Consider the following 15,528-nt stretch of genomic DNA (forward strand, 5'->3'; position numbering starts at 1 on the left):
GGTCAACTACATCCTCAGATCCTTAACTGCGTGGAAGAAATTTTGTGGAGTTCACATGTACCTAAGCTGTAAAACCTTAGCAATAATACTCTGGCCTCGAACCTTCCCTTTTAAAAGTCACCTGAGATTCCACACTTGACCTAGAACAAAGCAGCAGTTTTTCTGAATCATCTCTATGCCTTTGCGTCCAAAGTTCCCCTACACTTTGAGACCTGGGGGACAGGGTCTCAAATTGGATATAAGTTTCTTTTGCCAGATCATCTTCCCAGAAGGATTCTGACCTACATTGCAGTTTACAAACTTTGTACAACAGGAAAAAAATCAATGGCAAGACAACAACACAGGCAGTACCGCTCACCACGACAAGAAAAGACACTCGAGAATCACCTTCTTCTTTAACTCTGTCAGTAGAAAAGGTAATACATTGGTCTTTCTGGGGAGGCACTCCTTTCGGACAGACACATGCTGTGTATTGCCTACCAGGCTCCAAGCCATCTATGGTTACTTGGCTCTTGCTGGAGTCTGAATTCAGCAGCAGCAGGTCCTTCTCACCATACTTGGAGTACCATACTGTCATCTCAGACTTATGTGTGGTGTTGATGGTGTTCCACATCAAAGTCACACTCTCTTCAGTCTCACCGACTACCCTGAGATTTTCTATCGTGGCATTCTTTTCCATTGGCGTCGCTTGATCCACTGATGCCAACTCTTCTTTTTTACTTGCACTGGCTGAGGGAAGCTTACTTCCACCCATCTCCACCTTTAAATTTCTTTCCCCATCTGGGTGGAGCTGGAGTGACGGCTGGCTGGCCATGGTGGGGCTTGTTGAAATTCTAGTGCTTAGAGTTGTGGCTGAAGAAACGATGGAGGAGAGGAAAGGAGATGAGGAGAAGAAAGCAGTGGAGGGAGGAAATGAAGTAGAAGTAGAAAGAAAAATGGAAGAAGCAGGGGAGGAAGAAGGCCAGGGAGATGACAATGAACCAGGTATGGATGTAGCTCTAGCTCCTGGCTGGACTTCTTCCTCAGGGTGATCTCCAGTTCTTTCAGAGGTATCTGATGATATGGTGGTCGTGACAACACCAACCACTGTCACAGTAACCACAGCTTCTGACATTCCAGCCAAATTTTTGGCCTTACATTTGTAATCCCCAGCATCCTTGTAAGAAATGCCTGTCAAGCTTATTATGGACCATCTGACTCCTTCCCCTGGAGATTCCTGAATTACTGTAAGAAAAAATATATATATACTCTGTGAGGGGAAAAAAAGGAGAAACTCAAGCAACATGCTAACCGATCTGGTTTTACATGCATCCCTTTCATATAAACCAAGAGGGAAATGGCACACTGTCACCAGTCTCTGATAGAAGGTGATAGTTCTGTAAATTGTCTACATGAAGGTCTAGGACATGTCAAGTACCATGAGGTCTGTATGGAGAATGGTATTTTAAAAAGACAAGGGTATGAATTGGGAGACTTGGTTTTAGTAAACGTTTGTTCACAGTAACCTGTAATTTCAGACAAGTCAGTTAGCATCTTTAGGCCTGTTTCTGTACTTTTAAAATAAGGGGATAAGACAAAGTGATCTCAAGGATGCCCTCCAATTTTAACTCACTGTGGTCCCATAAAATGGTTTTTACAAGATCTTAAATATTTCCCCAAATATTTTTTCATTGTAATAAAATGCTATCTATCTACACAGCCAGATGGCATAGCAGATCATTTTCTGGCATAGAGAAGCCATAATTAGTATTCTCAGTCTTTCATTTTATATTTAATCTAGATAAATTAGTAAAACATGGATTCTTTTATTTGTAGAATAATATATAGTTTTTGCAAAATTGGAATTTTACTTTCCTAAACACTAAAACCTAACATATTACCATTCTGTCTTGATTTCTGAAGCTTTCTGTAGAATAATAATGTACTAAGCGGTATCTTAGTATCCCAAAATTTAACTTAATACCATAAGCTGTGGGCCATTTACTATCTACTTATAAGAATATTAGGGCTTAACTATTTCTTATTCCATCAGGTTTCATTATTTTTACTTTGATTTACATTTAATTTTAAGGAGTTTTTAAAATACGTATCACTTTATTTTTTTTATTTTTTTTATTTTTAAAGATTTTATTTATTTATTTGACAGAGAGAGACACAGCGAGAGAGGGAACACAAGCAGGGGGAGTGGGAGAGGGAGAAGCAGGCTCCCCGCAGAGCAGGGAGCCCGATGCGGGACTCGATCCCAGGACCCTGGGATCATGACCTGAGCTGAAGGCAGTCGCTTAACCATCTGAGCCACCCAGGCGCCCAAAATATGTATCACTTTAATTCATCAGAATATCACTGTTGAAACTAAGGCCAAAACATTGAGTTGGTCATAGTAGGATCTAAAAAGTCTATGTAACCAATATTTCTAAAAATTATACTTTTTGCTTCATGATAAGGTTTGCATGTAATTTATTATTTAAATGATCATTCAAAACTGAGAAACCTGTATGAAAATCTTTTCTAAGAAAACTGTAATAGTTACACATTTTAAAGTGAGCCATATCCAAGATGATGTAGCAAGACAAAGGGCCTTACTTGCAATCATCCAGCCACTGGATCATGTTGTTTTCTATCTAAAAAAAAATCAGATTGTCTAATTTCATCTATGTAGTTAGATATACTGAGGAAAATATGAACCAATAAAACGAACCTTTCAAATTCCTTTCACCCAACAATCTTGGCATATTTTATCAGAATTAACTAGCCAATTTTGGGGGCGCCTGGGTGGCTCAGTCGGTTAAGCGTCTCCCTTCAGCTCACACCATGATCTCAGGGTCCTGGGATCTAGCCTGCATCGGGCTCCCTGCTCTGCGGGGAGTCTGCCTCTCCCTCTGCCCCTCCCCGTGCCCGTGCTCTGCCTGTCTCTCAGATAAATAAATCAAATCTTTAAAGACAGGAAAAAGAAAATACCTGTATAATTAACTGGCGAGCTGTCGGATCTGGTCCAGGTGAGCTGTGGGGTAGGGTAGCCAGAAGCGTCACACCGCAGCAGAACATTACTGCCCAGAGCAGACGTGATCTGGGTGGCCGAGGTCATAACAGACGGCTTCACACACTGCTCCAGCTCAGCCCGCTGAAACAAAATCCCTGTCAGGCGCTCAGGCTCACTACAGATCATCAGTGGATCGAGAAGCACTACAGCAGGGTCCGCAACTTTTGACAGCTCGATCATTTTGGAAATGTGACAGTCACAGAACCAAGGGTTGTCCTGCAGACCTAAACCAGAAGGGAGGAAAAGATTGATAAGGGTTATTCTGTTGACTTTCGCTTACATCACAACCTCTTGGGCAAGCAGGGGTCTGCACTGTCTCCCTAAAAAGCAGAAGTGCTTTGAGAGATGAAATGGAATCACCTCCCTGTCAGTCTTGCCCTGCAGTTTGGCTACCTGAATGAACAGAGCCTGTCAGGTCAGGTCATTAGTGATCATAGCCAACATTTACTGAGCATTTACTCTGGACAAGGCTCTGTTCTAAGCACTTATCTGTATTGTTTCATTTAATCCCAAAAGATGAGGAAGAGGATTACTACTCCCATTTTAAAAATGAAGAAGCTGAGGTACAGAGAAATCAAATGATTTGAGCAGGGCCATATAGCTTAATCAGCATCCAAGCCAAGGTTTTAATCCAAGTACCGCAGAACACTAGAAATACAGGGCTAGAGATAGTTCTAGGGTGCTAGGAAAGTACTAACATTATTGTAGATATTGGAGGGTGTAGAGAGGCACCTAATTCAGCCCACACTATGTCATGGTTTTGTGTGATTTGAAGACCTGTGAAGGTAGTACAAGTTCTGTGTAGCAGAAGTATAGAGTGAGAAGCACGCAATGTCAGGAGATAAGACTGGAAACGGGCAGAGGCTGGAACAGAGCTTGGCATGAATGTCATGCGTGGTGGCCGAGAAGGTGTACTGCTCAAAGCCCCTTCACGAGAGAATCAGCAGCAAGGAATACAGTTAGCTGACAGCCTCCAGTTGGAGGACTGCCTCCCTCAGCGTTCGAACTGTTATCAGAAGTGCGTTGGCCTTCAAGGGGACCGTCAGTGAGAGCCTTCAAGGAAAGTGAGGAAAATGTAACTATTGGAAACTAGAGGAAAGGAGACCTTTGATGGAGTAGCAGAAAGTTGAGAAACACTGTCACCTGTGGTTAACATGGAAAGTATAAAGTGCACTCAATGAAACGAATGTTCTTGCTAAGGATATTTCCACACCAAGTGCTGAGAGTGCTACCTGGCGTCTTCTTGCTGCTCATGGTAAAATGGGAAAGGACAGACAGCAGGTAAGGAAGAACCGTTAAAGAGAAAGGAGCCGAAACTTGCTGGGTTCAATAATAAAACTGAACATAGTAAAAAAAAACAAAAAAAACAACCTACTTCTTACTCCTGGCCTCTCCAAAGTTCTCAAACTAAGAAAGGCCTTCTGAGCAAAAATCAGATCCAGGGAGGGTGAAACTATAAAATTATTTGCTAAGACCCCAGAAAGATTTCAGACGGTGCTTCAGAGCCCTTGGCAGACAAAAGTCTCTAAGGATGTTAAGGGTGATGATGTCCCACAGCAGCCTCACATAAAGCCCAAGGCTGCAGGGGCTTTATCTCAAAAAGGTTGTGGTTGTGGCTTTTTGCCAGTAGAGTAGATTATATATTGATTAATAAGGAGAAAAGACAGAACTGCAATTTTTAAAAATGCTGACCATGTTGGAAGATTTAAACGTTCATTCGTAAATTCTTTTCACATCTATTTTTGTTTATATTTATGTCTATTTTTATCATAATAGCACTTCATGATGATTGGTTCATATTTTTCTTCCAGTATTGGTAAAAACTCACTGTTTTTTTTTTTATCTTCTATCTTAGAAATTTCATTTATGGGTGCATTACCTTGAACTTCTTCCTCTTACATTTAGTCCTGTGAATCTATGACCAGTCTCTAATATCCAACTTGCCAGCAAACATCAAATTCATTCTGTCATGTAATAATTACTATGTGGGTAAATGTTATGCTCTCAAAACACTTGTTATGCTAGATTTTTGCTTTATAAAATAATAACAAAACAAGTTGACAATTATTGATTGCTTCCTGTGTGGCAAATATTGTACTCTGTCAGGAATTGTAAAGGGTCTGAGTTTTATCCTACTTTAGATGACCAACACCTCTCAGTTGGTCAGAGATGGAGGATAGTTTACAGCTCTGGAGGAAGACATTATCTTCATTATACTGGGCAGTAAACATGCCTACCCTTTCTCTGGAGGGAGACATACCTTTACCTTCCAAAGCAGTTCTGTACACAAACATCCTTAAAAAGATAGTTGAGGACAAAAGACAGTCAGTGACAGCCTCTGGCTCACAAGACTTGCAGAAATATGAGAGGCCTTGGAAAATTATCTTCCAACAGTGCTAAGCATGCTAAAGGATTTGTCTACCTCAATCCTGACAATAGCTGAGGTAGATAACATTAGTACCATCCTCATTTTAAAGAGGAGAAAGCCAACACTCAGAGAGGTTAAGGGATCTGCCTGTGGTCATACAACCGGATATAGTCAGGATTTGAACCTTGGTATCCTGATTTTAAAGCTTTCATTCTCAAGCTCTATCTGTCTTACCTGACCTCAGGAAGTTAGTATGAGTCTTTTGAGTTTCACATCAGAGAGGACACTAAAGCACAAAGAGATTATTGCCTTGATTCTGTAAGTAGCTTAGAATCCTGACTAAGTCCCAGATGTTTCAGCCTCCTAATCTAATATTCCTTCTACCATAACTCATTTCATCACCTAAAAACATCTAGAGCCATGGGTGGCAGCTCTAAGTGCTATTATCTATAAACACATGTCAAAGCAGTGATGTCTGGAGCACAAATGTCTACATAGGGAAAGATCCAAGAACTGTAACATTAACAGTTTTATTCATGCTTTGAAACTATCATAAACATGTGTTAATGGTGAAATAAAATTTTTTTTAAAGATTTATTTACTTATTTGAGAGAGAAAGAAAGAGAGCACGCGTGCGCACATGAGCAGGGAGAGGGGCCAAGGGAGAGGGAGAGAGAGAATCTCAAGCAGACTCTCTGCAAGCATGGAGCCCAGTGCGGGGGCTCCATCTTACAACCCTGATATCATGACCTGAGCTGAAATCAAGAGTCGGACACTAAACTGACTGAGCCACCCAGGCGCCCCAACAAAATTCTTTTAAAAATTAATCCGGGGCACCTGGGTGGCTCAGTTGTTAAGCGTCTGCCTTCGGCTCAGGTCATGATCCCAGGTTCCTGGGATCGAGCCCCACCTCGGGCTCCCTGCTCCGTGGGAAGCCTGCTTCTCCCTCTCCCACTCCCCCTGCTTGTGTTCCCTCTCTCACTGTGTCTCTCTCTGTCAAATAAAATAAAATCTTTGGGAAAAAAATATATAAAATAATAAATAAATAATAAAAGTAAAAATTAATCCAACTGGCTCTGTCTTAAAGTTATATAAAACAGGAAAATATTTTTAAATCCTCAAATATATTTATTCTAGCTTTGAAATATCAAGGTCAAAGGCACAACTTTTAAAACCCGAATAATAATAGTGACCTGAGTGTTGAACCCATTCATCAAGTGTTTTGTTTTGTTTTCCTTTTGGGGACAGAGGTACAAAAATTCCCTGAAGTTAAACTGTTATTTGTACTGCATTCCTTCAAGGCAACATACCAACCACAGTCACAGTAATTTGCACTAAAATTTAGCTCATCTAACTATTCTTGGATAGGGGCAAATCAACTTTGCTTTATTCCTTTTCTAAAAGGATAATGTTTTCCATGCATCACAGTAGTTGAATTAAATGTGCTATTTTTTGGTGAAAAGTCAGCAATAAATTTCTGTTCAAAAGTAATTCTGCAGACTATAAGCTCTTGAAAGCAAAAACCGTGCCTTAGTCAGTTTTGTGGTGGCAGTGGCATTTAACAAATCGGGGGAAAGTAAGGTCTTTTCGACAAATGGTGGGGGAACAACTGGACATCTGCAGGGAAAAAACCTCAACCCCTACCTCACACTATACTCAAAAACTGTTTTGAGATGGACCACAGTCATAAGCATAAAAGTTAAGAACATTAAAGCCAGAAATTGAATATATAAGTTAAAACTATAAGGAAAATAGAATCTCTGTGACTTGTAGGCAGGCAAATATTTCTTAGATGAGACACACAAAGCACTAACTATAAAAGAAAAAACTGATAAATCAGATGTCATTAAAATTTAAAACTTTCGGGGCACCTGGGTGGCTCAGTCGTTAAGCGTCTGCCTTCAGCTCAGGTCATGATCCCAGGGTCCTGATATTGAGTCCTGCATCGGGCTCCCTGTTCAGCGGGGGGCCTGCTTCTCCCTCTCCCACTCCCCCTGCTTGTGTTCCCTCTCTCACTGTGTCTCTCTCTGTCAAATTAAAAAAAAAAAGATTAAAAATAAAATAAAATAAAATTTAAAACTTTCTTACCAAAGACACCATGAAGAAAATGAATAAATCACAGATTTGGAGAAAATATCAGTAACACATGTAACTAACAAAAGGCTTGTATTTAATAATAAAAAAATTTTTTTTTAGTTATATATTGGCATAAAGGAATATAGCAATGACCAATAAGCCAATGAAAGCATGGTCAACACCATTAGTCTTCAGGGAAATGCAAATTAAAATCACAATGTCAAATCACTCCCTGACCCATCACCCCCAGGAAAGGCTGAAATGAGAAAAATCTGACAACATCAAGTGTTGGTAAGGATATGGAGCAAGTAGACTGTTGTACAGTACTAGTGGGAGTGTACAATGGTTCAACATCTTTGGAAAATTGGCAGTTTCTTAAAAAGATATATAGCCATCCTGTGACCTAGCAATTTGAAGACTAGGAATTTATCCAAGAGAAATGAAAATATGTGCTACAAGAAGCTTTGCACAAGAATGTTAATAGCAGCTTAATTCATAATAGCTAAAGACTGGTAACAGCCCATGTGTCCAAAAACAGGAGAAAGGATGAACAATTCATATATTCATAAAACTGAAAATGATTCAGCAGAAGGAACTACCCATACATGCAGTGACGTGGATGAATCTCAAAAACAATAATGCTAAATGAAAGAAGCCAGGCACAAGGGCCATCTTACATGATTCCATTTACGTAAAATTCTAGGGCAGACAAAATTAACCTATTGCAATGAAATAAAAACAGTGGTTGCTTGAAATGGAGGACACTGATTGAGAAGAGGAGCAGGGGAACTTCCCAGTGTGATGAAATTATTCCATATCTTAATGAGGGTGTGGGTTTCGTGGGGGTATTTCATTTATCATCATTTACTAAGCTATACACCTAAGATCCACGTGTGCAAATTATACCTCAACTCCTCAATTTAGAAAAGGCTTTAAAAACAAAAGAATGATATCTCTGGAGATGGACTGAACTTGAAGCTTGACTCTGCGTCTTCACCAGCTGTACAAAGCAGGTAATAATCACAGACCCAATTTATGGCATTGTCCTGAAGGCTGAGATACTGCCAGGGAGTCCCCAAAAGAGCACCTGGCAAGAAGTTAACTATGTGGATTTATCTCCTCTGTGCCTCGAAAAGAACAGGCATATCAACAGGGATTGAGGAGTGTTTTTGAATGAAATGAATGCCATTTTAGAAAAATTTTGTGGGAATACTCGTGTGGCTACTCCCCTTCAGGTAAACTTTATTCTGAACAGGAAAAGAACTCATGTTTGCAATTGAGCAAATTTGAGTACCAGTAAAAAGCCCCCCAAAAAGCATTTTATGCCCTCTCCTCCTGCATGCTTTTTCCAAGACAAAGAGTTTTGGGCCTTACAGAGTCTGCCTGTGTAAATATTTGTGTATCCCTGAGGAAGAGGCCATGGAAATTTACCTGTATTGCAAATAAAAAATCCAGTCTAGTTTCACAGTTCATTTAAATGTTTACTTGCAGGACACTAATTTATGTTTATATGATACATTAGAGGACAATTTTATTAAGTTGATATTTTTACTCATGTAGAAAAGAGGAGTAATGGAAAAGCCTCTTCCTAATTTTTTTTTTTTAAATAAAGACATGACTTAAAGAGATCAGTAATGCATATATGAAGAAGAGAACTCTGGTACTATTACATACAATACCTTGCATGACAAAGGAATGGGGAACAGCAAGAGCTGTGGAGCCAAACCACCTGTATTCATACCCCAGCTGCATCACTGTGTGATGGGTACATTTGGACACGTGGCTTAACGTGTATCTCAATTCTTCTTCTATAAAATGGGGATGAAATGGTACTTACCACAGGGTTAACATGAGACCGGAAAAAGTTAAATCTATAAAGTATAAGAACTGGGTTTGGCCCTGAGCTCCATTAATATTAGCTATTACTATTGTTGTTACAAACAGAACTTCCATCTGCTAACAGTAATAAACACAAGACACTAACAAATAAAACAGACTATAATCCACTATAATAATAGAAAAGTAAATTCTCCAGGGCACCTGGAAAGATATAATTGCTACAGTTAAACACTGAATTCTAGAAAAGCTAGAACTGGTTTTCATCACCATATTTTAATGATGAAATTGGAAGACTCAGATATAGGTAAAATAACAGAAAAAGCTAAAATAGAGGAGTCTTTCTTTTTTTCTTTTCTTTTTTTTTTTTAAGATTTTATTTATTTATTTGAGAGAGAGAGAATGAGAGACAGAGAGCATGAGAGGGAGGAGGGTCAGAGGGAGAAGCAGACTCCTTGCTGAGCAGGGAGCCCGATGCGGGACTCGATCCCGGGACTCCAGGATCATGACCTGAGCCGAAGGCAGTCGCTTAACCAACTGAGCCACCCAGGCACCCCTAGAGGAGTCTTTCTTTATAAGACACTCCCATCTCAGATTAGCAATTCGGTAATTTGATTTTATTTTCTACTATATATCTTCTTTTGGTAAATCTAAAGAAACTTAGAAAAATGTGTAGAGAAACAGAATCTCAATATTTACATTAAGACAATTTCCATCTATTAGTCCTAAGGACTAAATTAGTGGCTAAAATAGAGTAAATAAATACTATCGTATAGGTTTACATGGTGCCTATTATGGTATACATAATAAGAAGGACTCCACAACTATCGTTAAATTAATGTTTTTTCCACTCACCCTACAATACTTCTTTTATTCTCTAATAAAAATGTTTGAGGCACTAGATAAGCAGTAGGCAAACATAAAATAGGTATAGAATAAATACATGATTTTTCCTCTTTCTATTTGGTTCTAATCACTCATACTTTTAGTCTCATAAGCACCAAAATGCATTTACATCTCAACCAAAGCAATGCTAAAATCATTTAAGTGCTGCCACAGCATTTTCCTTTTTATCAAAAAAAAATTCAAGTTATCTTTATTTGTACTTCACTTCAGCAAATATTTGAGCATGTGATATTGGTCAGTAGGGATTCCTGGCACAAATTTAGCATCGAGTTGCTTCTCACACCAAAAGGCTTAAAAGTCATTTCACTGGCCAAACACTCAGTTCTTTTCATCCTGTGAAATACAACCTCTTCTGTGGCCCTGATGGACATCACGAGTGAACTGACAACACAGCCTTATTGGGTGAACAAGAATTTAGTAGGAGATCGAATTGATTGATGAGAGCCTTAGGCTTATGTCTCACACAAAAGTATGAGAGGCCTCACTGCCCACAGGTACCCCTGAAAAGGGTCTCAGCTCATTGATTTCAATCTGCAACCATATTTACTGGGCATTCGCCATGTGCAGAGTGCCATGCAAAGCACTGCGGGAAGATACAAAAAAAGGAAGAGAGAGACTTAGTGGAAGGAGTTTATACTTTAAGAACCAAAGACAAATACCCACAGAACCTAAACAAAGTCAAGATCAAAGTCTACAAAACAAATCACAGCTACACTAATCCATTAGAAGATTGTCTTCATCATTTCTTTTTAGATTAAGAAAATCTGGAAGCTATTCTCCCTAACTAATAAATCCGCTGCTAGCTCATAAAGATGCCAGTGCCCCTCTTCCACTCCTGAAGAGCCTGCTGAAGGGCTGAACAGAGAACAGAGCAGGTTGACTGTGGCAGAGCGTGGAGCACTGATGTGCTCTCAGAATCAGGGCAGGTTGGTAGATTTTATCACTCAGCCCCAGGCTCGCTAACAGCAGCATTAGCCTCTCAGTTTATGAGGCGCTCTCCTCTCCCTCCTCCAGCACACACACACAGCCATTACACCTTACACAGGGTAAACAGGTCAGCTGACCTAGGTCAAGCAAAGAAAGTGCCATCCCAACAAAAGTGCAAGTAGAGAGCAAGGAGCCAAATTCAATACATATGAAAAGACTGGACAACTGAAGGCATGCAAAACAAATTATCTGGACCCGAGAAGCCCAGAGGCTTCTGAACTTACCAAGAATAATTCTTCGTGGTGTAAGGTCCAGGCTTCGTGATGATGTTGTAAGTAAGTGGGACCAGCTCTCCAGGAAATCTGGTGGTAGTGTGGTTAGTCTGTTGCTTGATAAATCCAAGTAGGCAAGGTTCTTCAGGTACCTGACCACCTCATTTGGCACACTGGCTATTCTGTTGTTGTGCAAATCCAGGGTCCTCAGATGGGGCATGTCCAGCAGAGATGCCCAAGGGAAAGCAGCCAGAGAATTTCCATCCAAGCGCAACTCACGCAGCTGCTTTAGGTTGTAAAAGCTGCTGACATCAAGACTGGCCACGGAATTGTAAGTCACCCAGAGGTACTGGAGCTCCACCAGGTAGTAGAAGGCCTGTGCAGGGATCCTGCGGATGACAGTCTTCTCTAGACGTAGCTTCACAGTGTCCACAGGTAAGTTCGTAGGGACCTCGTTCATATCCAGGTCATTGCATAGCACCGACCTAGTGTCACAAGACCAACGGAAGGAAACTTGCTTTCCAAGACCCATGTGAAAAAATAATACCTGAAACATGCATCACTTTTTCATTTCCTACTGGTTTCACAAAATATTCGTTCAGCCTGACTGACCTATTCATAATTCATCATCATCTTCTTCTAGATTGAACCATATGAAATGGTCATTTTTGTAGGTTAAAAATGATCAAATATAAGCAATTTCAGGTGGTTCAACCTAATACAGATGGAGCTCTTTATGTGTCAGGCCTGTGTAGCATACCACATCTGGCTTATTTGATCATCAACAGCCCTATAAGGTAGATATTGGGTAATAGGTAAAGGCACGGGCTCTGGAGTCAGGCTGATCTTGGTTCAGATCTAAGCTCTGCCACTTCTCTGTGGCCATGAAAAGCCACTTCACCAGTCCCTCAACTTCAGTTTCCCATATAGCACTGTTAGGATGATTAATTGAAATGGATATAAAGTTTTATACCTTCCTGGCACATAATAGGCACTTAATGGCTATTTGCTATTTTTATCATCAATCTCATTTTTACAGAGAAAATAATTGAGGCCCACCAACACAAGGTACCTGCCCAAGGTCACATAGCTAATGGGTTACACAGCTGCCTTTCAAACCCACATCTGTCCAACTCCAAAATACACACTCCTAACCTCTTTAGGAAATGGCCTATTTTTTTTAAAAAAATCCCCTGTTGAAGTTATAAATTGATCCTCTTTAAGAAGGTAATTTAATTTTAAAAAGGAAGGGAGGGAGGGAGGAAGGAGAAAGAAAAAGGGAAGTGTTCACACTAGATGCTTAAAGTTGAACTCTATTTTAATAATGTGACTGGCGCATTGCTCTCAGCCTAAGGAATAAACCAGAAACTGCGAGTTTATTCCTTTTACCACTCACTAACTGAAGTGACCTTGAATAAGTCACATCGTGATCTTGTTTAGTGGCACGTGTAAAACAGGCATAGAAAAACAAGCCTGTCCCATGTGTGGGTGTGAAGGATGAAGAATCAGAAAATTTAGATTCATTTTAGCCTGAAAAAAGACCTACTTATCATTATATACTCACCCCCACTGGATTGCTGAAAACAGACAATAAAAATTTTGCAAAGCATAGCCTAAATTGTATAATGTATAAATACATTAGATGCACAAATACATTATACTTGTACATAGTAACAATGAAACAGCCGTTCGGTAAAAACACATGACATTAGATCAGTGAATTTCAAAAGTCAGCGTATAATGTGAAGAGAGGTAGATAGCATAAAGCTGGGGTGTACTGACGACAGGGTCATCTCCTTTCTGTAACTTTAGGAGATGGCTCTATGGAATCATTGAAATTCTCTGGGAACACCTCTTATTCTTCATCTCTATTCTGTATTACAAATTCCATTGCTACTTTATACAGGAATGATCTGGTTTGTACTCATTAGGTCAGCATTCCAGTGTGATGGAAGAAAGCCTACATAGGAAGCTGAAAGATCTTATCAACTAGTCCCTGCATCAGTTCAGTGCTGTGACCTTGGACAAGTCATTTAATGTCTGTATGGTTGTGTTTGTCTATAAAATGACAACAGTCGAACTAGATTATTTCTAGAGTCCTTGCTAGTCCTAATACACTACGGTTTTTATAAAATCCATCAATAATGGGGCCATCACCAAGAAACATTTCTGTGACTTTTCTCAAAAGTACCCTGCCCTGAGTCATTAACTGCTTCATATCTTTTGCCAAGTAGGTCTTTAATTTGTTACATTGTTCTCTTTGTCTTAAACCACCTAGTGAATATCTCAAAAAGATACCATGAGTTGGTTAAGTAAAGTTCATACAATAACAAGACAAATTACTCAAAAATATGTTTTAAGTGTTATTATTTACTCGTTTAAAGTTGTAAGACATAAATTGGGCGATTCTTTCAACAAATTATTTTCTGTAAGAGGCTCACTATTCACTTCAGCCAAGTCACAAAATAATCTTATTTTGTTATTAAATACACTTTTCCAGGGGCACCTGGGTGGCTCAGTCCTTAAGCATCTGCCTTGGGCTTCGGTCATGATCTCAGGGTCCTGGGATTGAGTCCCGCATTGGGCTCCCTGCTCAGCGGGGCGCCTGCTTCTCCCTCTCCCCACCCCGCCCCCCCCCCACCCACCCCCTGCTCTCTCTCCTCTCAAATAAATATCCTCTCCAAAAAAAAAAAAAAATCAAGTTCTACCATGTTTAGCTAACAAAAGTCCTGTTTTGCATTTAACTTCTATCTCAAAGGACTCACATATACATAAGTATGTAATTATTCTCAATTCACAGGCAGATGTTAAAGCAACCCAGAGGTTGACTAACTTCTGTGAGGCCCCCCCAGTACCTGCAACAGACAGAATTGATCCGCATCTTTCAAACTTTTCTTTGTAAACTCCAAAACTTTAAAATGAAAAATCTTAATTATGAACCTCTCTAATTTCACCCTTGTGATCTTCCTTCCTGCTTTTTAAAATCTATCTAGTTGGCATGAATAACCCTCAAAATGAAATGGAAAACCAGGGAAGCAAATCATCTGGGCACGTCAAGTACCTCCTGATCTGCCCTCCCTCCTGGGCTTTCTTTCTATAAACAAGCTAAGCTGGCCACACTCATTTCAGTGGTTTTGACCTCCTGAAAGGGACATGTTGTGAATATGAGTGCAATGGATATTTTTGTAATACAGAGTGTGTTTGAGAATCTCAAATAATTTGAGGGGCTTTTAAAAGCTAAGCTGCTCAAAATGAAAACAATGGAGTGGGCAACCGGTATTAAAACAATGGAGTTAAAGCTATGTAAATTAAACCTTCTCTCCTCCGATATCTGGCCAACAATTTGCTTTCAAAACAACGCTGTCTAGGTGGAGTTCTTTTCCTTAGAATCATTAGAACACTTAGTAGCAAAGAGAGGAGCATACCTTGATCCCGTGCCGTCATTTCTGCCATGATAATCGCAGGTGCACTGTGAAGGACATAAACAGCTCACTCCCTGCAAAAAGCTAATAAGCACAATGCACAGACATGCTGAGAGACACATCACTCTTTCTAGAGGTTATTTGAACAAAAAGTAAAAACCAAATCCTAAGCTTCAGAAAGTGGTGTGCCAGGAATACAAACAGCCATTTAGTAACAGCAGATTACATGGGATTAGCTGAGATCTGTAGTTACTTAACCTTCAAGTGTATTTTACAGGGGATCAATCGACCTAGCCTTTGAATATGGTTTCAGCAAAGTAACACATTCTAAGGAAAATGAAAATGAAGCACATGTCAAGAAAATTTCAATAGGTGCCCATATCCAAATTTGCAAGAAAGTAAGTCCTTTTTCTGTGGATGTAATTGCTACTATGTCTTGAAGATACACTTAATGTTAAAAATAATTCAATCTTTTAGCAGATGCTAGAAAATACTGCAGATTATTTATAACATTATAAATTTTATTTTTTGCATTTATGATCTCCAAAAACAAAGTAAAAAAATCTAGTACCTAGATTTTTTAGACAAAATGCTTCAATCCACCACTAAGTGGCAGGACTAAGACTCTGGCTCTCCCAGGTCACTTCAGAGCAGTGTAAGGCTTATCCCAGCAGTTTGTAA

At 39.7% G+C, this 15,528-nt stretch overlaps 1 protein-coding gene across 1 annotated transcript; it reads right to left on the reverse strand.

Moving 5' to 3' along the window:
* Positions 1-76: 76 nt before the first annotated feature.
* LRIT3 (leucine rich repeat, Ig-like and transmembrane domains 3) lies at positions 77-14,969 on the reverse strand. The gene is made up of 4 exons (XM_021684489.1): positions 14,851-14,969; positions 11,438-11,910; positions 2,959-3,264; positions 77-1,224 (listed from the first exon to the last, which is right to left on the reverse strand). The coding sequence occupies exons 1-4, from the start codon at positions 14,967-14,969 to the stop codon at positions 77-79; spliced, it is 2,046 nt and encodes a 681-aa protein (XP_021540164.1).
* Between the last annotated feature and the right edge of the window lie 559 nt (positions 14,970-15,528).

The sequence above is a fragment of the Neomonachus schauinslandi genome, chromosome 2 (genome assembly GCF_002201575.2).
Source record: "Neomonachus schauinslandi chromosome 2, ASM220157v2, whole genome shotgun sequence".
Lineage (NCBI taxonomy): Eukaryota > Metazoa > Chordata > Mammalia > Carnivora > Phocidae > Neomonachus > Neomonachus schauinslandi.

Excerpts from the sequence above, each read along its gene's own strand:
- LRIT3 (XM_021684489.1), bottom strand. The coding sequence starts at position 14,969 with ATGTGTCTCTCAGCATGTCTGTGCATTGTGCTTATTAGCTTTTTGCAG. Across the intron at positions 11,911-14,850 it reads AATGACGGCACGGGATCAAG|GTCGGTGCTATGCAATGACC; the intron begins GTATGCTCCTCT and ends TTGTGACACTAG. Across the intron at positions 1,225-2,958 it reads CTCGCCAGTTAATTATACAG|TAATTCAGGAATCTCCAGGG; the intron begins GTATTTTCTTTT and ends TTTTTCTTACAG.